At 42.9% G+C, this 27,883-nt stretch overlaps 1 protein-coding gene across 4 annotated transcripts in view; it reads left to right on the plus strand.

Moving 5' to 3' along the window:
- The first annotated feature begins 4,776 nt into the window (after positions 1 to 4,776).
- The window catches only part of rbpms (RNA binding protein, mRNA processing factor), a 40,138-nt gene continuing 17,031 nt past the window's right edge, over positions 4,777 to 27,883 (plus strand). For 2 of the 4 annotated variants that reach the window (XM_080793007.1, XM_080793008.1), the window contains exons 1-4: positions 4,777 to 5,284; positions 20,099 to 20,176; positions 21,652 to 21,690; positions 25,021 to 25,083. In XM_080793007.1, coding sequence (XP_080649133.1) covers positions 5,216 to 5,284; positions 20,099 to 20,176; positions 21,652 to 21,690; positions 25,021 to 25,083 — 249 coding nt within the window. In that variant the 5' untranslated portion in view covers positions 4,777 to 5,215. The remainder of the gene's footprint in view (positions 5,285 to 20,098; positions 20,177 to 21,651; positions 21,691 to 25,020; positions 25,084 to 27,883) is intronic. The other 2 variants (XM_080793010.1, XM_080793009.1) reach the window with 2 other exon arrangements.

Below are 27,883 nucleotides of genomic sequence, written 5' to 3' on the forward strand. Positions count from 1 at the left end.
TGGGCCACCATTTGGTTTGAGGAGATAAAAGCTTTGTGACAGCTGACCTTTACATCCAGAGCTACACCACCTTTGAAAAGTGAAACATGACCTATAGGGCACAGTGGCCTCCATTGCATTTCAACAGAAATAATTAGCGTCATTGCAAAAGGGAAGCAAACCCCACCGGATGTCTCCCCACCCCTGGCTTTGTTTGAATAAATGAGAGCTGTGTCATCGTTACTGTGTTTTCCATAGTGTCACTTTCATACAGTCGCTAATTGCTCTCATTTTAACTTGAGAATGTTTATTATAATTGTGTACAGTATACCTCTGCCAACGAGGTTGGACCCCTTGTTATGCTTTTGCCCTACTTCAGTTTCTCCAGTAGCAAAATAACTCTTGAATCGATAGCTGCCCAGCAAGCACGGTCAGGACCTGGACGAATTTGTGACGTCTCGTTTGTGGCCAGATCAAGTCAAACCAAGACTAGTCAGATCTGTCCCAGAATATCACCTGATTTCAACCAACACAAATTATTCCCACTAAGACAGGCGTTCCTGGATGAATCGGAGAGTAATCTTAAATCATATCATAACTAGTTGGATCGCCCCCCCTCCAATGTTATTTCAACTGGTGTAGACGTCTTGGAAATGACGAATGAAAGACCATCCCCATATGGGCTGGGATCTGGCCTACTCCTGACCGTCACCGGAGGACATCATCATAGCGTCATCATGACGTCATTTGGCTTGCTGGGTGTATTTTCTTGAAACTTGGTAAGAATGACAATTACAATGCCACTGCTTCTCTCATGTAAAACTGCAACTATATTGCATGTGTGAAATTTAACAGCTGCCTGGCTTCTACTTTTATATGAATCATTATATGAATCATAAGAAATAATGACAAGAAAGGATTTGGGCTCTTGCCTTTTAAGGAACAGTAAACACAAGGAGTTCAGTGCCAGGAATGAAGCTAATGCAAACAAAGGGAGAATTTGTCTTCCAACACAGAGCTGTGTTCAGTGTGTAGATTAAAGATAGGAGGAAAATACAAAAGGAAAAATAGAAAAGACACGACAATTGTTTTTTTGTTGTTTTTTCATCATACTGGTTCCACTGCTGAACAAAGGGGAAGATATTATGACTTTGTCCTTCACCTGGTTTTAAGACTTTTTTAGGAGCACTCAAAAGCATTCCATGAGAGTGTGCAGACGTCCCTCATATTATAGACAGACACCCGTAAACCGGTTGGGAACTCAAGCCTAAAAACACCTACTTAACCAAGGTCTCTGTTCTCTGCTTGACCCCTTATCTACTCACTGACCCATAAAAGCTTATATGCAGCCCATCAAAGTGAAACAGACTCGGCCCTGTTCCCTTTGTTTGCATACAGGGAACCACTGTACCTTGACACACAGGTATTCTTATACATTGTTGGGGAAGGGCGAGGATACTAGATGAGAGAGGGTTGATGCGGGGGCGGGGGGGATGTCAGGTTCTTGTTTTCGCTTAGTGCACATTTCGTCTCATGGCTTGTCAGGCTTAACACACACCAGCACCCAATGACCCCTACCTACGGTGCCCTTGAGTATGAACTCATGTTGTATAGTATACCTCACCACTCAGTAATGCATGCAGCCAACTTAATCACAAGAACCGCTGGTCTCTCTCTCTCTCTCTCCATCAAAGGGAACATGTTGAAAACAGACAAACACCAGGAATGGAAATTAAGGCAGTGATAATGGTAATTCTCCTCAATTTCTAAATTCTCAGCATGTTTTCCATTTTGTCACATGGAGTGTCACATGGAGATTGGATAAACAGGTCTATGGCATGCAGTGAAGGTGTGCCAAACTCATTTTGTTGGCCAGAGATCGGAAAAGAGCATAATGACGCATTGAAAAGAAAATAACCAATCCTGAGACATGGCCGTCCATCCACTATGGCTTCCTTCGCCCAATGAGAGTAGGTGAATCTGACCACAGATTGCTCATTAGTGATGTTCGAGGGAGATCAAAGGGCCATAACCAAAAAGGAGGAACAGCCTGTTCAAAAGGAATGGTACAGTGTGTCTTCCAGCCAATTCAGAGCCACCTATTTAACATACTGTATTTGTTTATTATTTTTGTACGGCACTTTGGTTAATGCCTATTGTTTTTTATTGTGATATCGGTTGCAGGAATGTAAAGTAGGAAGAGGAGATTAAAATAAATAAATGAACACATTTGACTCATCTGACTGTGAGCTGAGCAGCCTGCAAAATACCACATGAGAAAACACTAGCAGTTGACTTTTTAGGTATGACTCAGTGGTCTGAGATCAGTGAGATGACTTAATCTCATTAATCACCATGGCTTTAGACTTTTCCTTCGATGGCCTGTACAGTATATGTTCTCCCTCCTTATCCCGGCATAATAATATTTTTGTACTCTAGATATTCAGACAATACCAGACTGAGTTTAATTGTAAACCAAAGGATCCTTTATCCATGAGTCTGTCAGTTTTTTATGTCAATTAAAATGATTTCTTCTGACATAAGTGGCTAGTCTTTGTCAAAACGAACAAGCATGCTTGCCATCTAAATCTGTTACAGCTGATATATCTGCATTTTCTTTGACTGGGATTCAAGATAGCATGAAGAGCAAGTCACTTCATTTTGGGGCTGGGCCATGTCAAAGCTTGCTGATGCTGACGTGTTCCCCAGGATGCTGGGAGCAGACTGGCTCCCATTCTCTGTGTGTGCATGTGTGTTTGTGTTTGTGTGTGTGGTGAGGGAGGGGGGGGGGGGGGGGGCGTTGTCATCAGACCACACAGCACAGCCCTGAGACCTGTCAAACACAGCTGGGACATCTCCGCCAGCCCCCATATCTCCCCTTTCCTCCTCCTCCTCCTTCACCAACACTTCTCGCCTCCTTCTTCCCTACATCTCCTCCCCCTCTCTATGCTCCCCAGAGTCCTGCGAGACGCTTTGATAAAGGGGTGTTGAGAAGCAAGCGGTGAATTTCCATTATTTATCTGCTTCAAGACTTTAAGTCACTCCTTTCTTCCTTTCTTTCTCTCTCTCTCTCTCTCTCTCTCTCTCTCTCTCTCTCTCTCTCTCTCTCTCTCTCTCTCTCTCTCTCTCTCTCTCCTCCCCCCCAAATTGTTTCTTATCAGCATAAAAACAACCTGCCATGTCCTTTCTTCATTGTGTATGCTTCAGATAGTACGTAATTGGTGAAGACATGATTCTGGAGAAAGAGCAAAATTCACTGAGACCAGTCCACGGTGACTATTCCTATTTGATTTATTCTCTCTTTCTGTCACAGCTTTTGAGGTGCAAGTTCAGCAAAGACGACACATGCTGTTTTCTGCACTGGCTGTCATGAAATACAGGTTTCTGTCCTGTGAAATGAGTGTAGAAAAACACACTCAAAGTCTCTGGTGCCAAAGCTGCTGTCAGTTGTGCAAACTACAAAGTGAAGCAGTTGCTCAAAATAAACGGTTTGAAGTCATTTTCGATACTTTAATCCCAAAACCTATGTTCAGTATTGCCAAGCAAATCCTTACAGCACTGTTAAAACCACTGAAACCCTATGCTTATGTGCTCTATACTTAATGGGCCCCTCTTGTTTTCGCTTCTTAACACACTAAACATCTTTGCTGGTGATAACCGATCTACAAGCTTGTCGATTATTATACTATTTTCACCAAATGTTTGTCCCAGAATAGAGATGCTAAGATTGATGTGGTTAATTAGGACATCACTTCCATAGCTAGAGGCTTTGAGTCTTCCACACTCCATGGTCATAAATCAGAGAGGTGATGGACTTACACTGTCACTATTTGTGTGTCTCCATTATCACATTTCAATCTGGACTGAATGACAGCTTTGTCCTCTAAATCTAAAAGCTGCTTTCCTACCACTGGCATTTGTAAACTTGTACAAAATAAATAGGCTACATGTCAATGATGTCAGTGACGTCCTAGCAGAACTATTTTGCCTGAGGTATACTCAAGAGGTTACAAATGATATAGGCTAAAAGCCTGTTTAAATTTATGAGGCAGGTTGATTATGGCCTGTGTCCAGTCTGTGTACCACTATTAACTGCACAAGATTAACTCTGCCAGGTGTTATTTCAAGGTGTTGAAAGAGAGAGAGGGGGGGAGGGGGGGTTGAGAGAGATTTTAATGTCTTTCTAGTAAACTTTATAGATGTTATATGATCCCAGATTTATTACAAGAGAGACAGTCAGCAATTTGATGTGGTTAAAGGTTAACATACAGCATAGTAACATAAATGTATAATGTGTATAATAGTATGCCGTACGATATGGGCTATAGCCCATGGTCCAAAATGAGCCCATGGTCCAAAATGCCAAATAAGGGTTATTAAAACATAAAATAAAAAAATCTGTAATGCAATTTATTTGTCATGCCTTGGAGTAATGTAGGTCAACAACCTATCTATCTATCTATCTATCTATCTATCTATCTATCTATCTATCTATCTATCTATCTAGATCCCTTGTATGGAGGTCCCTGGCCTGGCACAAAATATGGGGTGCAAATTGGGGTGCATACTTAGTTTAGACTAGTCATTGCCAAGGACCCCCACATTGGGGTCCCCAATGTGGGGGTCCTTGGCATGAAAAACGTCTGAGAACCAACTGGCCTAATGCATATCACACTTCTTTGAGAAGGTGGAGGGGAGGGGAGGGGAGGGGAGGCAGACAGTACTGTGCATCATCATCATCATCATCACAACCCTCCCACCCCACGCCCCCCTCATCCCTTCCCCTCCTTTTCCTCACAAGGAGATGGGGAGAGAACTTTTCCTCATCGGCCGTGCCGTAGTGCAGTGCAGTCAAATGTAAAATTAGTCTATTTCATTTGTCTCCTCGGGAAAGACGAAGAGCTCCCGGAGAGAGAGAGAGAGAGAGAGTGTCTGTCTGTGAGAGAGAGAGGTCTTCCAGGGAATGCTGCCGAATTCCAATGAGGACTATATTTCATAGGAGTCTATTCGCAACTAGTTCTAATAGTTCATTTATCTGTTGACTTTCTTCCCCCCGTTATTATCTTTAATTAATATTAAATTGATGTCTCCAAAGTAGTGGAAATAACCACGATCTATAGGACTAGCGGCAGGACGCGGACTGTTCTGCTCTAGTATCGCTGGTTTCGGGAGAAGAAGGGTAGAACAAAGCAAAAGACGATTCAACATAAAAGTGACAAGACTCTCCCGTCTCAGAATGAACAACAACAACAAAGTGATCGAGAAGGAGATCGAACAAAATGAATTCACCAACCACGAAGAAGAGGTATGACTAATAATAATAATATAACATCCACTCCAGGGCACATATAGTTTCACTTTGTTGCTGCTGACTGCTGTTGTATATTTTAATATCATATTTCCTATAGGTTATGCATTTCAGTACATGGGCAGTAAGGCAGACAGAAGGCTAGCAGAAGGCTGTCATACTGTTAAAACGAATTGAAAAGAGTTTGCACCTGTCATCTCTTTTATCTATGAAACCACCCTCAACATAGATTTATACATGTAGGCCTATAGCCTATTTGTCTTTATCGGCCACATCTATCTAAAATCTTTCTGTATGTCTATGTAACATTCAAAACCCCTTTTCTTACCTTATTTGTCCTATAACTTTCTGTGCCATAATAAAACGCAACAATAGAAAGTCTGAATTCTCAGGCCATGGGCACACTGTCACTGATAGTCACTGAAGTTGAGGGAGCAGTTTAAGTTATTCAAACAATTGCTGTTGCAACATGTGGGCAATAACTCTTTGTAAACCAGGCCTACAAATACATGGATGGATGTAGCCGCAATTTGCAACTCTAGAGTTGCAAATTGCGGCTAGGATGGATGCAGGCTCCAGTACATTTTGCATTATTTCCACAATGTTATTGTCCCACTAGAATGTTGTGTTGTTAGCTGTGGCGGAAATTAAAATTCTCTAGTCTAAACATCATCATATAGGCTCCCCTTACTCACACCCTTTCTTTCCCCCCCCTTCTTATTTTCTTTGTACTATCTATTTTTGAACAACCTGTATCCAATTTCCTAATATCTACGTCTTGGTAAATCTGTTAGTGGTGTATTTTTTTTGCATGGGGTAGTTTACATTGGCTCTACATTATCTGTGTTCAGATGACAGACATGTTATTTCAGTGCTCTATTGTCTGTACAGCCAAAGCCAAGTGAGGTAAGGATAAGGAGGTATATCAGATTATATCAGTTATTTCTCTTGGAGCAATTTGATTACGGCACTGCGTACCATTAGTCACTTTGTAACTAAATAGCCAAACATTCCACGTTGATGTAATTCCATTTTTCTGTACACTGTTTCGGTTACTAGGGATACAGTCCCTTTTAGTGATATGCAGATAATGTATCAGTGGAAAGAACATTTTATGTTATATCATTTATTAGATATCACAAACACTCAATAGAGTGCATTTAAATCCGCTGAAGCGTTCATATATTGTATAAATAATTAAACCTATAAAGGTCTTACAGAAGGAATTATTAGCTATAGGCACAAACCCTTCAGCAGCACAACATTGTGCACAACTTTGCCCCAGCACAGAGATGGGACAATCGGATCTGGTTCTCTCCTTTAGTGGTAAAAAACAACTTTGAGATTAATACGACAACAACCACCACTTCGTAGCCTACTCTACACTTAATTTAGAGTTGACTGGATTATAGTGTTGTTTGAAAAGGACAGCTGGAAACCTAATTAAATATTTGCAGAAGCTTTTTAACTTGGTGATGTAAGCAATGAGAGGGACTGCAGACTATAGTATATACTGTATATATTCTTTGGTCTCTGACACTGCATAAAGCCAGGGAGAGGCAGAGTGAAAGAGAGAGACAAAGTGATTAGAAACTGCATTAGTGGTTAGATGAATCTAATGGTTATGGAATTGTTTGGAAGCGTTCCAGACAGACAGGGTCTTATACATTACTTAGATGTATTAACATGAGAGTATATTAACATGAAATTAGACGGCACCAATTTATGTGAAATAACTTGTGCTATACTGTGTGTGTGTGTGTGTGTGTGTGTGTGTGTGTGTGTGTGTGTGTGCACGCGTTAAAAGTGTGGGTGTGGGCGTAGGGGTGGGGGACGACGACACTTAAAAATGTTCTCACAAACAATAGCAGGATGCAAGGGAACCGTTGTACCAACATTCAAAACGCCTGTGCACACACTATGCCTATAGACACACACACACACACACACACACACACACACACACACACTAGAGTCCAAATGTGTGAGTAAATGTTCCTCAAGTCTCATGACATGACTTGCAGTTTCTTAAGGTTATTCAAGTACGATGAAACCAAAAGAACTTCACTTTTCACATTTCAACTGTGTCCATAGAGGTCACATTATGTACACCTAATCTAAACGTATATATAAAGGGGAATAAATCCTTCAGTGTTCATTGAGTAATTCAATGTGTAGATTTAAGTCTATATACTGCTCGGTTGCCTATGCCCATCAAAACATCCAAATGTCTTTCCCCTTGTCAAAAAGCAGGAACTATAAAAGGTTGAGTAGCTTTATGCATAACAGCGCTATAGTAACGGTAAACCATTACCTTGAGGGAGCCAAAGTTTAACGAGCTCTCTGGTATGACTCTCACATGCAGAACAATAGGACTAGTTAGCCCGGTGCCGTCTCATGTGCGGCTCAATGGATCACTGATTTGCACCAGTTGAAATCCTAGCAAGCTTTGGCTCTCGTGTCTGCTCCACTGCTCAACCTCAGACGCCTTCATGTTGCACACTAAAGCTCGATGATACGTGCTGTTTATCTTCTGCGGACCCGGCGGGTCACCAAACATGGTCTCGGTGCCGGCAAAGGTATGCAGGTTTCGCTTCTGGCCCAGCCCCGACCCTTGTCTAATCTCGCGTGTTGGTTTGATAAAGCCTTATTATCAGGTGTCCTGGAGGCTTTCACATACTGTGTCACTAAATGGGGGGGGGGTATTGTTGGCGACAAACCACCCCCCTCCCCCCTGTACCCCACTGGAGTCTGTAACATGCCATCTATTAGATTGTGAATATGGCCAGATAAGTTTCAAGACTCTGTGGTTTCCAGCCCTTGTATGGACACGTCATTCTGAGTGGCCTTAAGGAGAAGGTCGCTCAGACGGCCGCTGCAAGAAAATGGCTTGGGGGGATAATGTGGTTGCAAAAGGTCTGTGTCGCATTTACTGTACAGCTGCTAGACTGAAGTGATGCCACTTAGATTCATGACCAGAGCAATGGCAGACATGTTGGTTTCGTAATGGAGTTATCGAATTGAAACACGATAGAATGACAGAGCATATAATTTGTTACAGGAATAAGCCTCATTCGCCAAAGGTTAGGCTAGCCGTACCCATCTCCATCTTTTATGTACAGATGTATTCATAAAATAATGTTTTTGTTGTTGTTGTTGTTGACGCGGAGAGATAATTTGAACCCTAGTCTTCACCTTTGACCTCCATGCCATTGCTGACACTTTCCACTTATACTGTACAGCTGATACTGTACAGCTTTACTTCAATCAACACCTTTACAATACAACTAAAATGTAACGGATCACTTAATGCACTTTATGCCTTGTATTGTTGTGGTTAGAACTTTGTGCTTAACACGAGCAGACATCCTAGTTGGCTCTTCCATGGTGTAACTCATAGCGGCTGCCATGGACATGAACAGACTTTACATAACATGGAGTCGTTGAATCATGTAAGACATCTGTTGACTTTAGAGTGTACAGTCTGGCCATAAACATGTAAGCTGATCTTTGCAAATGCCTTCAGCGATACAGAATATCACCTATGTGGATGGAGCTCAGTGGATGATGAGGGCGCATCTCCCCGGGGTGTAATTGGATTGTGCATGGCCTGGTTTGGGTATCCTCCAGACTAGGTCCTCTTCAAATAGCAGGGTCATGTGACCAGCGTGACCTTTTCGGTGACGGCGATCTTGGCGGGGAGTTGCTCAGCTGGAGAACCTCGATGCAGCGCGGGGAAGCTGGCCTCTTAGTGTACGGCGTACTGGGGCATGCATGTGGTTGGCGTGTGTGTGCGTGTTGTCTATGAAAAGGGCACAGAGATAGGTTAACCCATTCTGAACGGGAACCCATTTTGGGGTTTAGCATCATGTTATGCTTTAGCTATTGAAAAATAGCAGATCTACAAGCTCATAGCGCGCCACCGAGTGGCGCGCTACGAGCTTGTAGGTCTGCTATTTTTGAAAAATCGAAGAACGACTGACATTTTTAGAATCTGATCTCAGGTCAGAATGGCTTAATCAGACCAGTGTGTGTCCAGTGGAAACCTCGTATGAATCTGATCTCAGGTCAGAATGGGTTAACTCTCTGTGACATGAAACATTATCAGGGTGGGGATTGGGGGGTACTGGCTCCATGTGTATACTGTACCTAACGGATAGTCACAATGACCACACTCATTTACTGTAGACAAACGAGCACTATCCCAGACAGTGTAGACATATACTACACACACACACACACACACACACAACATTGCACACAGAGACGCACACCTATCTATCACACCGTATCACCTCAAACACCCACCCAGCCTGCCGTACACGTGCAGACATATATGGACACCCACAGATGCACTTGTTGTTATATCGATAATGAGCCAGCAAGATTGAAGTTTATTTATAATAGCGCAAGCCGGGGAATTGATATCTTATCTTGGCCATTTGTCAGCTGTGTGACGACGAGAAGATGAAACGAGACTTAGGGTTAGTATAGGAACCTGCTAATGTAATAAATAATCTAATAAACAAACAAAATAGCATACTGTACAAGCATGTAGAATGTCAAGCCAAAGCAACAAACAAAAAAACAAACAACCTGTGTTGTTGACTTTGATGTCGCGCCTTTTGACACTTTGCGATACATTTTATTGCTAGCCGAGGGGAGGAATTAGCTACTTTTCTCAGACATCAGGCCATCTTTGCTTACTTTGTTTCTTGCTGTATTTATGTGCTGTTCATGTGTCCCTTCCATTACTTACTCATGAGCTAAAATTAAATCTACACAACAATATACAATATCTCTTCGCCTACTTTCTCTCTCTCTCTCTCTCTCTCTCTCTCTCTCATTCCATTCCATTCCTTGCCCATTTCATTCCCCACCTCCCACACTTCATCTTTATCTCCCTACCACTCCTCCTTCCCTTCCTTTTTTCTCGCACCCTTTCGCTTCTGTATCTCTCTATCTAGCTCTATCTCCATTTCCTCCCCCTGTCCTTCTGTTATCTCTCTCTCTCTCTCCCTCCCCCCCCCGTCTCTTTTCTGTCCCAGTAGACAAACTACTTATCCCTTATCAACCCATAAGTTTAGTTAAAGGCATGACCCTGAGATCTCTGAACAGAAGGACCGTTTATGGTCATGAGAACAGCCCTAAAGACAGGAGGGTAAGCGCGAGAGGGCAGTAACATGGAGAAGCCTCTCTCTCTCTCTCACTCCCACTGTTCAGCTGATAGCCACCATAGCCCTGTACCTCTCCAGCAGCAGCAGCTAACATCTCAGTCTCCAGCGCCCAAGGTCAAAACACAGAAGATTAGCAACTTCGTTCTGCAAGTTGGCTTGTGAAGGATGTGTTACACTCAATGGTAATAATATATAGCTTTTGCCCTGTGGCTAGACTATGTACTGATTAACAATAATTATAGAATTGACTGACGTGATCTTTGAACAATAATGTGCCTTTGCCATTGAGATCCTGCTGTCAAAAATGGCAAAGTGACAACATACCATTTACGGTTAAACTGTTAAACAGAATGGAATCGAAGTTGATTTTTGCACACACAAAATCCGCATCACAAACATTTTGAGATGTCGCATAACGATGTGAGGGACTGACCGTTCTGGCACCGCCCTGACGTGAAACACTTAGACACTGTTGTGTGTTTATATTTCTGTATCCAAAGAGCCTCAATGTCCTTATGTCAGTGTGGAATCTACAATATTATTTATGTTGATTTATGTGTTTTGCTCTGGTAATCTTTTTATGTTGCATATTGTATATTATCTTGTGCTATGGCCCGTTTTGATGATTTGATCCAGATTAGAGCTTGGATTTCCTCATCTAAACAGATTGGGTGAGTGATACCAATGCTGTTTTTTTGTTTTGAAAATCCCAAATCTGATCTACTCGGATAGGGATTCAAGTTTTGGGCTCAAAGTGATTAGGCTAACTAGACTAGTTTTTGAGAGACCATAGATGAGTCTCGTGTTGGTTTTGCTCTGCTTCAGCCCGCCCAACCTGAAAACTAAACAAGAGACAATAAGGCGCCCGCTTGGGGAAGCTGCAACAAAGGGTGGCCACTGTGGATTTGGTCAATTAGTCAGTGTTAATGAGTGCCATGGAATGCTTTGTAAAAAAGCTTTTTTAGAGACTCGACACACGAATGGAAGGGAGTGGAGGGACTTTGAAGGACTGTTGATGATCCCTAACCTGACAGTCACAGTGTCCTTCCGATGTGCACGTGACAAGCTGTGAATGGGTTCTTCATCTAAACGGACGGGCTCACTGCAGGTCAACAATGTCTTCTTCAGACAGACTGATGTGATACAAAGACCTCTTATGGGTGTCAAGGTGAGGGGGGGGGGGAAAGGACATGGTCTGTAGAAAATGTTGCCAGGTTTCCTATTAATAAATAAGGTAAAACCATTACCGGGGAGGGGAAGAAAAGAGTCTGAGGGGTAGAGAAGGAAAGAACATGACGAAGTGGGCACTTTCTTGCCTTTCCTAGGTCATTTATTTTAAATGCCTTTAAAGGTCAACCTGTTGGAACATTTACAGACCCTTTAACAGAGCGCTAATTGTTGGTCCAAAGCACTTGTGGGAGTTCCACACAAAAAAAAAACGTTCTGCCTTCTAAAATGACACAGCGTTCTACCTCACAGTTACTTGACCTCCCCAAATGAAACTATAACCTGGCACAAATCCCTAACCCGTGACCCAGAATTTGACACATGACCCGTTCAACCCGGGTAATTAATGTTCACTTTAACTGAAGCCATCCGCTTATGGTCGTTTGACACCTATAGCAAGCCTGCAGCCTCACTCAGTCTCCTCACATTGTCTAGCGTGTGTGAGTGTGTGTGTGTGTGTGTGTGTGTGTGTGTGGGGGGGGGGGGGGGTGACACCAAAGCAGAGCAGTGACAACCAACCGAGATAGTGAGGAGAGGGTGTCTGTCAGTTAGCTTGTTTTTCTTCTGAACAGAGTTCTTTTGAGTGACGCAAGACACTCAACTTGCCCTGAGCTCAGTCAGGTGTATGCGTGTGTGTAACGCTTTGATTTGAACAGTTGCACGGATCATGGTTGTATGAATTTGGAGGCAATTGGTACGTGTGTGTGTGTGTGTGTGCACTGTGCATGTGTGCATGCATGTATGCATTGAAGTGTTCTCTTGTTTTGAACAGATTTTGAAATAGGCAGTAATAACCGTTTTGTCTTGGCCATGCGCATGCTATGCGCTCATGTACACACGCACAACACAACACAACACAAGGTCACAGGGTCAATTAAAACCAGTGTGAATATTTGACTTGAGTTTTTCCGCTGTAGACCAGTCATGCAGTTAACCAATTATCAGTCTAGTAAATCAGCATGTAATGGTGGTTCTAAAAATGGGTCTCTAATGTCTATTGGACATCACAAAACTACTGGCTGGATTGCCATTTGAGTGGCCCCATGACCCCATATCGCCACCGTCAGGCCAAAATGGCAACTTTGTCTTTTTTGTTTTGGCCCCACTAGTGAGACCTATTGTTGGCAATGTCAAGTCTGTTCAAAGATCTTCAGGCTGGCTTTTAGGGGCCACTGGGGCCTAGCTTACACCGGTGCAATACTGTAGTGCAGTGGTTTTTCATATCAAGGCCCATTATTCCAAATAGACCTGTAAGGGACCCGTAAAGATCTACTGTATAAAGGTCCATTTGGTTATCAACTCTCCATCATTTAGCTGGGGACCACTTGGAACCCCCTCAGGGACCACTGGTTGAGAACCACTGCTGATGTATTGAAGCTGTGCCACAGCGCACATGTAAACACAACCTAACAAGACTACAACTCTAAATTATTATGGAGACATCAGATTTTTCCCTGCTGGTTTGGGTTCATCGTATATCTGCTTGAGAGAGACCAGATTGAGGTAGTAGGAGGGAACCTGTGAACTCAATACTGCCGCGTCGGAGTCGGGTTAGTCGCCCAGCACCCACAAGTATACCAAACGTGACAGTACAGTACAGTAGAGGGACCGCCTGGTGACCCCCACGCGGTAACTCCACTGTTTCGGACGCGGGGCAGGTCACCGGAACCGGGCTGGCCCCAGTACAGCACCACTCAGTTCAGACGGGTCTGATTTTAATTCTAGCAACAGTGAAAACGGCACCTTTTATAGGTCAACGGTGCTCTTATTTCACATTCCACAGAGCAGAAGACAGAGCGCTCTGGCTACGTTCAGGTGTTTAGATATCTCGTGTTGTGTAGATGGCTGTGTCGTCTCTGAAACCAGGACTTGCCCGGTCGGGCAACCTGAAAGCAAACTCCACCTGCCCGGAAGTTTTATTTACCTGCCCGGGGCAGGTGGGCAACCCTTAAGTGTCAATGCCTGCCATTATATGTAGACTGACCTGTATAGTCAGGTTCGCTATGTGAGCACAATCAAAGATCCATCTGAATTCAGCACATCATTACGTTCAACACTGCTGAAAGACTCAGCAATGAGATTCAAAAATAATTAATGATCTGAGCCAGATTATCCGTACAGCCTATTGCAGAGTGGGGATATTGCAAATGAGCCCCCAAATAATTGCCAAAACACTAAGATCATTTTCCCTTGTGTTACAGATAAATGGGAATCCAAGCAATACAATTATTTTCTTTTTTCAGTGGGGCCCTGATCCAGAAAAGGTTGAGAGCCACTAGTCTGTTGCAATGCGGGACCAGCCAATTTGCCACGCTGAGAGGCACCAAAAATGTAAATTCTTTGCATGCTCAGTAGAAGCGACAGATGAATGATGACTAATAAGACAGTTACCCCCTGCTGTGTGTCTTTGCATGGAGATGAGAGTGGTGAGGAGATAACGGAGAGGATATGCAGTTTATTTCAATAAGTACTAGCTTTATTACACTTTATTCTTCTCATCATTAGACTGAAGCAGTCTGCTCAGTGGAGTGGGTGGCGTCTACTCTGGACCCAGGCAATCTATTAATGTACATACATACTGCAAGAATGTTGACTGGCCTTTTTTATCTGTCTCTGTTCAACGTTCAGCATTAACCGTTTCTATCCAACACAGACAGGTCTGCAGGTCTCCGTCCTATCGAATAGTTACGCTCAGGACGGAGCTTAATCACAGGACGGAACATTAATGATATCATAACCGAGCGCATCGCTCCACAGGCTGGGAGCGCCTGTTGGGCAACATTCAATGTCATTTTGGGACGTCATCCAAAGTGGTCCCCCTCCATTTTAGATCGAAAATCTAAAACGTGAATAACTCTGGATCTAAATCAAACTCTTGATCTAAATCAATCCGTCCAATTCTAACCAAAGATTATGTTTTTTGACGGCTCATCGCGGTCCCGTCGCTTGTCGCGCTAGAAGTAATCATACTTCCCGTTGAGATCCTGAATCAACAGATCCCTACCAACAGTCATTAAGACAAATCCCTTGACTCCTTCAAAACCGCCCTCAAAGGGCACCTACGGACGGCTGCAATTAGAAACTGGCCCCCGTAAAATCTGAATCCCCCCCACCCCCTTTTCCCCTCACTGTATATGTTTTTTTTCCCTTTTTACCTCCTCTATGATGATTTCCTGTTTTGACAATATGTGACCGAGTATAGTGGTTTGAGAAACAAGGGGGCCATGTATTGTTGTTGAGTGTGATTATAAACAAGTTGAAAATGTCAAGATATCACAGTCACAGATGACGTCACATGAATGAGGAGGAAGGCATGATTCTGAACTGCATTATCAGCAACAACGTGGCTACCAGTGGCTACGTAACGGGTGTCGTTATGAAATTCGAGTGCTGCCTCCTTCTGGCCAGTCTGACTAGCAGCAAGTGACAAAACAGGTTCACGGAACGCAGCGATTCAGGATCTCAGAATAAAGATCTCACCTCCGTGCTATTTGTTTTGAACACAGACTATACCCTTCCTCCTCCACTCCTCTGTGCTGTGATTGAGTATCGATAAGGTGATATGCGGCCTCATCCGGGGGCACAAGGAATCAAAGCTGGCTGATTAGAGGTGCATTGTTCCCCCGTGACCTGCTGCAGAGGTGGCCTTAATAGGATCTGATGTATTTTGGCCCGGGGCTGGGCACAGCTAGAGCGTTGCCAGGGAACTGCACCGGGCCGGGGCTCTTGGTGAAGTTCTCAGCTGGGGCTGCTGTTTTGGATAGAGAAGCGTGCCTGTGCTTGTGCGTGAGCATGCCATAAATGGTCAATGATTCAAAGACCTCATGGGATCACTAGACCACTCAGCTCTGTGGAAATGCAGGTATGTGGAAAGCCTAGAAGTGACTCACGAGCAAACCAATAAAAAAAACGGCAGCACTAAAACCCTATAAAGTGTGGCAGAAGTTTGATCTTTGTTTTTTATGAAACTACAAAATTTGCCTGTGCTCCTGACTTGACCTTCAGTATAATTTACTGTTCTGAGAATGCCTGACATCTCACTTTGGGGGGGAGGGTGTGTGTGTGTGGGTGTGCGTGTGCTCGTGCGTGCGTGCGCACGCTAGTGCTCTAAGATCAACGAATAGGGAGAGAAGAGGTAGAGAGAGAGAGAGATACCGTAAATCGATAGCAGATGTGTATGTACGTGGAGGGGAACTGTTGACACACTTGACTGTGAATCATCCGGTATCTACGGTGCAGGCGGCGGCCCCATGCACACCGGACACTCTCCAGCCGATCATATATCACAACAACTGACATCAGGGACGGCTCAGGAATGAGAAGAGTGCACCTCCATCCAACACTACAAGGATTGCCCCGTCATTGCGAGTGCTCCGGCTGTCTGTTGCAGCTGTTGTTGTTTTTGTCATAGTCTCGGTCATAGTTATCATTTAGTTTTAGTCACATTTTAGTCACCCGAAATGTCTTGGTGTTGTCACAAGATTTTAGTCGACTAAATCTACAGCAGATTTAGTCAACAATTTTTTAAATTTTGGCGGGCCTTCATGCCGTTTTTACACTTGCTGAAAATAGCTGATCTACAAGCGGTGGATTGCTTGCTATTTTCAGCATGCAACCAAGTGTAAAATGACTTATAGTGGATCTCTTATGTCCACTAGTCCCTTCCTAACATTTTAGTTTTGTTGACGAAATTAACAAGTATATTTAGTCTTAGTTTCATAGCTCAGTTTTTATTTAGTATTCGCCTGTGAAAAAAGGTTGTTGACGAACATTTCTTTTATCTTAGTTTTAGTTTGTTTAAACTTGTGCAGTGTACCCATGCTCTCCAGAAGTCTTATTGACTCTTAGTATTTGAAGTAGTGATTAATGAAAAAAACAGTGAAATCGAATACAGCTTGGCAAGCCTGAGACGAATGACTTAACATATTATTAGTATTTGTGCCAGGGTCTTCTTCTGCAAGGTTCTTTTTGGAGAAGGATATCACCTGAATATTCACTGATATCGTGATGGAAAAGCAATCGCTATGACGTCTTTGAAACCATGGCGAGAGCATAAGCAATCCACACAGCCCATGTCCTTAATGGAAATTCCTCAGAATTTCCATCCTATTTGGTGCCAAACCCCATGACTTGGCATTATACCCCCCCCCAGGCCCCCCCCCCCCAAACTCCATCACCCCTCCACACACACACACATACGCGCGCTGCACACACACAAACAACACACAATACACCTGAGCAGATTTATTTTTGAGTGGTGCAACCACTCCAAGGAACAGCAATGTCCGTGTTCACCTACACTACAGTATGTGTTGGTTCACCTATGTATGTGTTCATGAGCACCAGTATGACTGACTACCAGTAGGGGCGCTGTTGTGCCAGAAACGGAGAGAGAGATAGTATTAGTGCTTTATGGTTTCACTGGCCTCAACAATACCATGTCAGTGAGTGTCCCACCTATAGTCTTGGCAAAAGATAAAAAACAATGAAATAGTTTACTTAACCCCGGCTGCCATTGACAGAGCCCAGTGACAGCTAGCTCTCCGCAGGGCTCAGTGTCACTGATAAGATAACGACTAAAGGTGAGAAAGTCACCGCAGGGATTTGCGGCTGGGTGGCTGGTTTGGCGAACCCCTCTGTTGCTAGGCATCGTTGTTTGTGTGTCTCTCTGTCTCCATTTCGGCACCGCTGATGTGGATCAGGTTACTCTGTGGATGAGCAGAGTGTTGTTCAACACTCTGATTGTGCCTCACATTGTGAATTCTCCTCCGTCTTGATACAACACAGTGGAAATATAATAGCGGGTTTGCAATCAACTTATGTTGAGACTTGACTGTGAATAGATATTTGAATGGGATGGTAGAAATTAATAATTTTATTTCTTCATGCTGTCAGTGGTTCTCAACCTTTAAGTACCACCTCAGAAAATATTTGGCTCTCCGGGTACCACCATTATGACGTTAAAATACGTCAAACAAATACAGTAGCGTACACCTAACCTATCCCATCCTATTCACACAGAAGGGAGATTTGAACGGCAAATCTGTGCTGTGACTTTCACTGCTGTAGGTCCGTCTGACTCCGAGACGTCTACCACCGCAGTTTTTACGTGCAGCTGCTGGTGGTCAAAATATTCTCACTCTCACTTTTATAGCTCCATTTTAAGCCACTGCCTTGCCACCGTTTAGTTTGTTGTGATCCGTGAACGCATCGTCTGCAGTGCTCGGGCACAAAGCCAACAACGGTGGTGGTGAACGTGAAAATGAGGACGTAATCCGAGCACATACAACGAGGAATTCAAGTTCAACTTCAGTTTAGGGGTGAAGCGGTTAAACAAACAAATGTATTTGTAATCTTTTTTTTTTTTTACCTTTTCTTCTTGTCATGATAGGCGGAAATAGCTAAAAATATTGACAATCAGTTCTACAAACTTACAACATGACATGATGCAATGCGTTGTGAGCTAGATTGACTATTGGCTATTTCTTTTCATGACACTGTTGTGCGCCAAAGAAAAGTGCTTATTCAAGATTCATCAATTTAGTCAAATATATATAAAAACAATCTATTAACATTTTCTGTGTCAATTCATTGATATAGAAACTAAACAAAACAAAATGCTTCACGAATATTTGATTAATCCAAAAATGAATCCATAGCATAATCACTAAGAAAATAATCGATAGTTGCAGCCCTACATCACAGGCTTACTGTACTTACAGAGATGCAGAGGTATATAAGGTTGGGTGATATCATTTTGTGCAAACCTTTGTGCAAACTTTGTGAAAATAAAAGACATACAATACCAAAAGAATTATCAAATATAAATACAGTTTGTGACAGTTTTCTGCAGTCTCTTGCGCAAACAAGAAAACACATCTACTAGTAGATTATATCTGCTGCTAGTAACTAGCAGCAGATATAAAATATGCATCAATTGTATGCATGAATTCAACATCAAATGCTTGTCTCTCTAATATACAGTGTGCTTTTAAGGACACTTCTGTCAGTCAAAAATAGATTGCACTACACCTTTTTGACACAAATTAGTTTTGTCTAGACTAGAGTGGACAAGTTTATTTTTGCTGTACACTGTGACTACAGTATACCCCGTAGGCTATGTATGTCCTTATGATGCTGTTATGATTGTGAATTAGTGATTGTTCCATGGTGGGAGATGGATTGGTTCCTGCTTGGAGCATGATGTGACTGCTAAGTATGGATATGAATTGTGCAATATTATTGTGCAATTTTGTTATTAAGTCAGGAACTGAGCCATTTTACATCTCACAATAATATTAGGCCTTTTAGATTTCACCAGAAGCATATTCAGTATGATTTGTGGTTTTAACGTTTCTATCAGTTTTGTAAATGCATCTTAAATACTAGAAACGGTTTCTAAAATCTAGAGATTCTTCTCAGAAAACTTGTATTATATACAGGTTTAATGTTTGTTTTTAGTTCAATGTCTGTTTTAAAAACGCCATTGACAATAAAGAGAATTTGATGTTTGTTTTGTCACCGTTTGTTTTACATCATCATTGCAACACTGTAAGATGATAAGAGCGCCCCTCACTTCACACGGGTGTGATTTTTACATACTGAATTGTTCTGCTACTTTTCTTAAGCCTTCTTGGGTTGAATGCATTTCTTACATATTCCTACTGGAGATTCACTCGGTGCACAAACACTATATTTGAAGATGACAATTTCCTATCCAGACAAACTTTTGTATTCATCTTAATGTAATTCCCTGAATCTGACCCAGCTTGAAGCAGGGCGTTGCTGAAAAAGAGCTTTCATGCGTTTAGCAAATCTTGCCTGGGTAAACAAATGTATCTCTATAAGCTAACACATGAATTGTATAATTCGCCTCCAGAGTGAGCTCGCTGTTGAAGTTGAAAAGTTCAGGCACAAAACAAGAGGGCGAAACTGAAACTGTGGGGGTGGGTTTGCTGTAAAACTCGGTACGCCGTAGGAACGTCATGCACTTAGAAAAGGCGTGTGTGTGTGTGTGTGTGTGTGTGTGTGTGTGTGTGTGTGTGTGTGTCTGTGTGACGGGCCCATGGGTGTGTTTGTGTGTTTGCGGAGCTAAGAGACATCCCTATCGGCCTGCAGAATTCCAAAAGGAGCCTACAGTACATTCCACCCTGTGTGTGGCCAAAACCCTTCAGCCAAGAGAACAATTTGAACAAGACAGTTCCAGACGTCCCTCTTTGTGCCCTCCGTCACAACCTCATATGTTAGTGTCAGGTGCACTGGGAAGCTATTTATAACTAGTGAAGGTTAATGAAAAATACATGATCTCTCTCTCTCTCTCTCTCTCTCTCTCTCTCTCTCTCTCTCTCTCTGTCTTTCTCTCTCTCTCTCTCTCTCTCTGTCTCTCTCTCTCTCTCTCTCTCCCCAGGTCCGAACGCTATTCGTCAGCGGGCTACCGCTGGATATTAAGCCGCGGGAGCTGTATCTCCTGTTCAGACCATTTAAGGTATGTTTATATGTATTAAATGGATGGCTGTGTGTGTGCAGCTATTCTTAGCAGCTTTCCGTCCAGCGGTCAATGAGACCTCCATTAATGGTGATGAAATAAATGGCCATGTGGAAAAACCCCACTGTGGTTCAAGTGTCCGAGACGTGAAGTTCAATCAAGTCTGATCCACAGAAAGCTTAAAGGAGGCTAATGGAAAATGGCATGTAGCCTATGATACTAGCTCTACACTATCTGTTTCATCTTATGCTCAGTGGATGGGTTCATTTAAGTGAGTCAGGTTGAGGGGAGAGTATTGTGACATTTATTTGAAGTTTATTTGGATCCTGCCCCAGAGAAATGTGGTCTAATGGCATGGGAACGGTGCCGTTGAAGTGAATAATAATGGGTCAATTGCTATGCATCTAATCCCTCGCTTAGATAATGCCCATGGTATGTACTCTGTGGAAATGGGTTATATGATTATATCATGAGTGTTGAGAGCCATAAATCTCATACGATCAGGTATACGTATGCTCAACAGCCCAGAGCATATGGTTTTCATAAGGATTCTATGATCCATGACAGGACCACTCGTAGTCAGTTATGAACCTGCCGTACATTTGGAGCCTTTGCTTGTCGACAACATTGAAATGTACCATTTGTACCATATGTATAATTATGTTGAGTGGCTCACTGCACGTTGCTCATTTATATCGCGATTCGTGACATGCCCTGAGGTTCTGTGAAATTTTGCTCTGAAGATTATTAGCAAAGACCCCCACATCGTTGTGTAATGTGTATTTAACCCTATCTGAAAGGGATTTAATTGTGCCTTTTACTGTGTTAAAACATTTTCAAAATGAAGAGTTCAAGAGTTTTCACAATATCTTTTGTAAATGGAAGATCTACAAGTTCACAGCGCTTCACATGGCAATGTGTTGTGAGCTTGTAGATCGGTGCTTTTCAAATAGCTAAAGTGTAAAATGGAGTTAAAGTGGTTAAAACGGTTCCTCTACAGTTTGCTGGGAAACCCCAAGCAACGACCTGTGGGGCTCCGCTGTATGGACCCCACTTTAAAACCCATTTAGGCCTGACTTCTAAAGACAGTTTTCAGAAAACCTTTGTTTCTATATCAGTGGTTCTCAAACTATTGCATGTCAAGGACCACAAAAAATACATGTAATTTGCTGCCGAACCCCATCTGAAAATATGTTGTTCTAGGGACCCCCTATAAGCAAAAGATTTGAGTAAAAAACGTTCGCTCTGAAAGAATATATATTCAAAGATTTGCACCACATTTTCACGATTTCTTTCAAAAATAGCAGATCTACTAGCTTGTAGATCTGCTATTTTTCAATAGCTAAAGTATAACATCATGCTTAAAACACCTAAAGGGATTCCTGTCCAGAATGGGTTAAGAACCACACATACATTTATCTTTTATTTATCCTTTTTGTAACCATTTTGATTTCTGCTTTGGTCTCTTGTTTCAGGGTTACGAAGGCTCCTTGATAAAACTCACTTCAAAACAGGTATGTTAACAATAACTGGTGCAGTGCTGCCATGTTTCCATAAGTACTAGTCAACAGAATGAGTCCATCACTCTTGTCAGTCACCATGCTATCATCTGCTTTATGTTACGCAATGTCTTGCGAATCAACGCCTCGTTTAATCCCCCCCAACCCCTCTGAAGGGGTTTGCCCGTCCCTGCTTAGTACAGAAGAAAACGTACAAGTTAGCACCCTTTGTTAGCGAATAACTTAAATAGAAAAATACATCAGCTTTTCTTTTTCAAGGAACGTGGTTTACTTTCCGCAGTGGGGGGGTATAGGAAGCGTTGCAGCAACTTGCCTTTGGCAATAGAATAGCCTGCCATGTAGTCAACTTCAAGACAATCTGCTCCAGTGGGATGTTGTAGGGAAGGGAAGGAAGAGATGGGGAAAGAATCTTGAGGTGTCAAAGCGAATGTTTTGACAAGAGTGGTACTGACAGTAATGTTTAGCCCCAGGGGCACGAGGATTGAAAATGAGCTCAGTTGGCATGTGTCCGTGCCCATGAGTTAAGCAATTCGGCATCATGTCAGGGTACTTGATAGCACATTACATTTTGATCAATAACAAGACAACTTCTTTAGATAAGGTACCATGTAACAGTAATCAGGAGGTCACCAGTTCGCCCACCCATATCGCCCAGTAATACTTGTCCCTGAGCAAGACATTTAGCTCCTATCCCCCCCACCCCCCCCCCCCCCCCCCCCCTCCCAGCGCTTATCATAATCATCTGAGCAGCCATCAAATGGGTGAAGCTGAAACTGAATTAATTAGCACTACAAATTTAACAAATGTGCAGTTTGTATTACATCACTTCATACATACGGTATAGAGATTATCACCCGGGCATTTGTCGTCGCCTCAGGTTGGATATAGCGAGGATAACAACGAATGTGGGGGTGATAATTTTATAAACCAAAACAACAACAAAACTGCCTTTGCTGTCAATGAGGAACCGTTGTCCACTGGGACTCCCTGATAGTGTGTGGAGAGGGAAGGGAACGCAGCAGGTGCTTACTGGCACAAGCCTCGCCCCTTGTTGGTATGCAGCCGTTCTGTGTAGCGTACAATATTGCCGTTTCCTGATCTGTGTTTTAGTTCCTCTGTGCCTGGATAAGCTCCAGTGTCTCCTCAGCAGTTAATTCTACCAAACCATCCACAGAAACCACGCCTGGTGTTTGATGTTTGGCACACTGACGACGCGAGGTCGCTGATGGTGACAGTGCAAATGGTGACGAATCAACCTATTCGACAACCCTAGAATTTAATTGAATTGAATAATATGGCTTTTGGCGTTAGCAGTCCTTTTATTACTCCCCTTATCCAGGGCAAATGAAAGCTGGGTATGTGAATAAAAAAAAAGTTTGCATCCTCATGGAAGGTTTTCTTTTATAGATTTAACATAGCAGATTCCTGTCAGAACAGTCAATTAAACTAACTTATTAAGCAGATACTAATTCATTATTATGATTATCATCGCCTGATCATTTCCATTCATCTGTATAAAACAGCTGGATGAAATGAACAGAAGTGTCAGATATTTCCATCCTTATTTCCACGTCGTTGACTCGTCCATGCTCTTTTAACCACTTTCAACTTAGCGTCTCTAGTTTGGGCATTTAGGGCATTACAAAAAGGCTGAAAAATGTTCATACAATTTGAAAGATTCTTGTTCCTGTTATAGTTATGGTTATGATTATGATTAGTAGTAGTAGTATTAGTAGTAGTAAGTGTAGTTTATAATTTGGCATGCTAAAGTCATTAAAGACCTAAACACCTTCAATTTAATTCTCATCTTATAAAACATTCCTGCTTAATGTTAGTTCTTATTCAGTAGCTTTACATTATCAGGATATGGCTACATGTGAGTGAATGCCCGTAACCGTAAGCCTTTCTCCCTGTATTTTCCTCTCTTTTTGCCCTCCGTTCCCATAGAAAATCGCAGTTTTCCGCATCGCAGACTTAGTATATGATTCATACTGTGTGGACAGTTCTCACGTGGTTCTGTACGACAGTATTTTAGCCACTCTCCCATGCTCTCGCGCTTCTACGGTCTGACCCTGACTAATGGAAACGACAATGACTTAAATCAATCGATCTCTCTCTCTCTTCAATCCACTCGGAACACATGGCCAACTCCATATATAGCAAGAGCCAGATCTCGGGCCCTTTTCTATTTATATTCTCCTTCTGCTGACGTCTTTACTCTGTCTCCGTCTTTGTTTTCCCTCTCCCTCTCCTGTTCAACTTGTTCAAAATTCCCATAACCCTCGAAAGCGTACCAGATTGCACACGGTGTGGCACAGCCTCATGAGAACAACAGAAACAACTCTTAAACCCCCCCCCCCCCCCCCCCCCATATCTTAATTTCCACTCCCCCATTCCCCTGCCGTCTGTTTGTTTGGGGGGGGGGGGGGGGGGGGGACTGGGGATCTGGAAAATCTGTGCCTCCTTTGTTCAAGACCACAGAAATAAGTTTTGAGGGCAGACAATTCGAAACACGTACTGTACATTAAAAGAAGAATCCCATATCAGACAGTGGCAGCAGCTCCCGTGGCTGCACAGCAGCGACCGATGCAGTAATGATTTCTTTATTCAGGGAAGGCAAGCTTGTACAAGCCATGTACAGTATATATCTTTGTATCTGTGTCATGCTTGCTCTCCTTTCAAATCGGCGACTGCAGGACGTACAAAAGAGATATACTGTATTTAGTGTTCCTGCTCTGCCGTCGGCGGGCCTGTTTTCAGAAGTCTTTAAGATGCCCCCCCTCTCTCTCTCTCTTTCTCTCTCTGTTCATCCATCTTTCACATTTTCTCCCTCCTCATTCTAAACTTTGAGCTGTTTTTTTTTCTTTCTTTCCTTCTTTCACTTTGCTTCCTTGAGCCCCCTTATTTGTTTTTGTCCTTCTGTTCTCTACCCCCCTCCCTCCTTTCTCTGTCTCCTGCATATACAGTACTCTCTGGTTCTCACTATTCTATTGCCCGTATTTGGACATAGGGGAGCTGAACAGAACACTGTCCCTGAAAGATGAACTCTCTGCAGGCCTCCTGCCTCCCTCCCTTGCTCTCTCTCTCTCTCCCCCTCCCCCTCCCTGCTTCAATCTCTCTTTCTCTCACTGTCTCCATCTTCTCTCTCTCGATTTAATAAACTGGAAGGGAGAGCGAGGCAGATGGGAGAGAAATAACAGAATGAATATAACCCCCTGCCCCCCTCCCTCCATAAACAAACCATGTCCATGTCACTCAGGCAGAATTGCAGACTCAGGTTTGTGCCTTAAACCATGTTTCCTTCTTGTGTTCTTGTCTCCCCAGCCGGTGGGGTTTGTGAGCTTTGACAGCCGGTCAGAGGCAGAGGCGGCTAAGAATGCCTTGAATGTAAGTGTCACGCACTGAACAACCTCTCTCCTATTGTATTTACTGAGAAATGGACTGAGACCTACATGTTGTTTTATGCATTCAATAAAAAAATGCTAAAACATCTGAATCAAACTCTACAGTAACGTGACGCCCATCCAAGGTCCACCCACGAGGCAGTTTTTAAGAAGGGGTGTGTGTGTGTGTGTGTGTGTGTGTGTGTGTGTGTGTGTGTGTGTGTGTGTGTGTGTGTGTGTGTGTGTGTGTGTGTGTGTGTGTGTGTGTGCGTGTGCGTGTGTGTACGCAGCAACACAGACAACACACACATTTTGTATAGGAGTATATCGATCAGTTCTTTTAGCTTCAGCTACTGTAGTTATAGTAAAATAAAGCCTTTGGCATCTGCAAGATTTTACAAGGTCACATTTAGCGAGGGCAAATTAGCAACTTCTTCCACATACAGTATAAGTAGGAGGCATTGATTTGGGATTTGAATTTAATCTCGTATTTAAAAAAAAAAGAAGCTTTTGAGCTTCCTAGAAAGCCTTGATGAAACGGACTCATTCAAAATTGACCTCATCTTTGCTGGGTTTTAGTCAAACTTCAACACCGTAAGGAGGAGTAGTAAGGACTACCTCGCAATCGGTGCCTTTATTTCCACACCTTTTTTTCATTTGATGTGTACATAAACATTATACTTTACCTTTTCTTGGCGTTTCTTAAACTTCTGAGTGTCCCTCTGCCACAGAAATAGATCTATGTAATCATCCTGATGAAGTGAAACCATGAATACTCGCAGAATCTGTCAACCTTCAAATACTGGGTTATCTGTGTGCATCAAAGACAGATGAGGGAGTAAGGGAAATGTGTGTGTGTGTGTGTGTGTGTGTGTGTGTGTGTGTGTGTGTGTGTGTGTGTGTGTGTGTTCAGTCAGTTGCTCAGAGATTTAAACAGTGCTCTTGTTTTCAGCAAGGGCTATGTCCCATGGGTCATATGGAGATAAGCCAGATTTCTTTTTGCAAACATCTATCTGCATATTGCACTACAGTACAGGAGAGAGAGGAACACAGTATTTGTTTGGCGTGTATGTTGAGGGGATATTACTGCAATACTGCATTTACATTTCACTTTGATATTTTTCCTGCATAATATTCCCGGTAAAAAAAGAGAGTAAACAGTCACTGAGTTCACTAAGAAAATAAAAAGAGAGAGTCATTCACGCATGACTCAACACATTTCTATAATTCTCCCGTTTAACACTTACTGTACACATGCAGTATCATCTACTGTACACATGCAGTATCTACTGTACACATGCAGTATCATCACCCACACCCAATGATAAGCAGAATTTGCATCCTCACTTTTTCCGTCTTCACTTTTGTCTTCAATGTCTGTGTTTACTCAAACCCTGAAAGCTGAGCATAGTATCAATATGTTGTTTCAATGTCGGTGGATAGATGGAGAGAGAGAGGATTTTTGTCCAACCAACAAACGGCACACCACCGGCCGACAGGACTTGATTCTGGCCACTCACAATTCCTGTCCTTTTTCTCAAGTCGTTTTTTCCCCAAGTCCGTAGGTTTTTCAAGGCTATTCCTCTCTCTACCAGCCACTTATACAACAGGTGTCCCCCGTAGCACAATCATTATGCAATGCTTAACCTATGGTACATCTCCCAGGTGTCCCTCGTGGCATAATCATCATGCGATGCTTAACCTATGGCACATCTCCCACTCAATCACGCCGGCCCGTCACAATTTGCGTCTTCACTTTTCTGTCCTCGCCTTTTGTCTTCAATGTTTGTGTTTTACACAAACATTGAAGAAAAAGTTGTGCATACTAGGGGGGTGGGGGGCTAGCGAGCGCCCCTCCAAAAATGGAGGTTGGATAATAATCATAACGAATACAAATTTCAAAGATTCCTCTGCAACCTGATTTAAAGCTGAGAATGAGCCCAGGCCTCATTAGATCCGTGTAGTGTACCTTATTATACCTCACCCAGGCTTCAGAGTTTCAGCTAGCTGAGGCAGCGGCTCCTGTGAGCCAAAGCAATCCTAGTTAATTCCCTCCTCTTCATGAGAACCATCATCCTTTTGCTCCTTTTGGCTCGGCTCTCTCCTGCGGGCCTGAAGGGAGAGCCGCCGACCCGCATAATGCGTTCTCACTCATGCTTATTTTATAACTGTTGTGAGCTTGTAGATTATTTCGCAGTGTGAAAACATCGTATGATGGTGCATAAATCGGGCATATCTCACTGCAGAAACTTCTCTTTGCTTCTCTCTTTTTGATCTGACTAGAAAACGTTTTTCTTTTTTTCCGTGAGGTTTTTCCTTTGCCAACAGATCTCAAACAGGAGGTTGATTTGAGGGTTATTATAGCCACTGGCAAAATTCTACTGGGCTTTGTGGATAGCTGACCTGGCAAGCAAATGCCCGGTTCGTTTCTCGTTCCATATTTTTAGACTCAGACCAGAGGTAAAAAAGGTAATAAAAAAATGTTTTTGCTCAGCTGTCTGCCGAGATTTTGATAGAGATCACAGGAGTGAATTGCAACCGACGGCCCGACTCCCTGCTGAGCGTGTCATTTCCTACAAGATGGATGCCTTTTAACAATGGTATCCCAGGAATTTCTCGAGGTTTTTGGCTTCGTCTAAGTGGTTGTGCTTTGTGCATGTCATAGCAATCGGAGGATTTAAGGTTGTGTTATTAAGTTACGGCCACAGAGTTCAATGCGGTGAGAGACGGACACACAGAGAGAGTGAGTGAGAGAGAGAGTGAGAGACTGATGAGGATCTTCTGGATCATATAACGGTGGCACG

The sequence above is a fragment of the Protomyctophum bolini genome, assembly GCF_963924005.1.
Source record: "Protomyctophum bolini genome assembly, chromosome: 20".
Lineage (NCBI taxonomy): Eukaryota > Metazoa > Chordata > Actinopteri > Myctophiformes > Myctophidae > Protomyctophum > Protomyctophum bolini.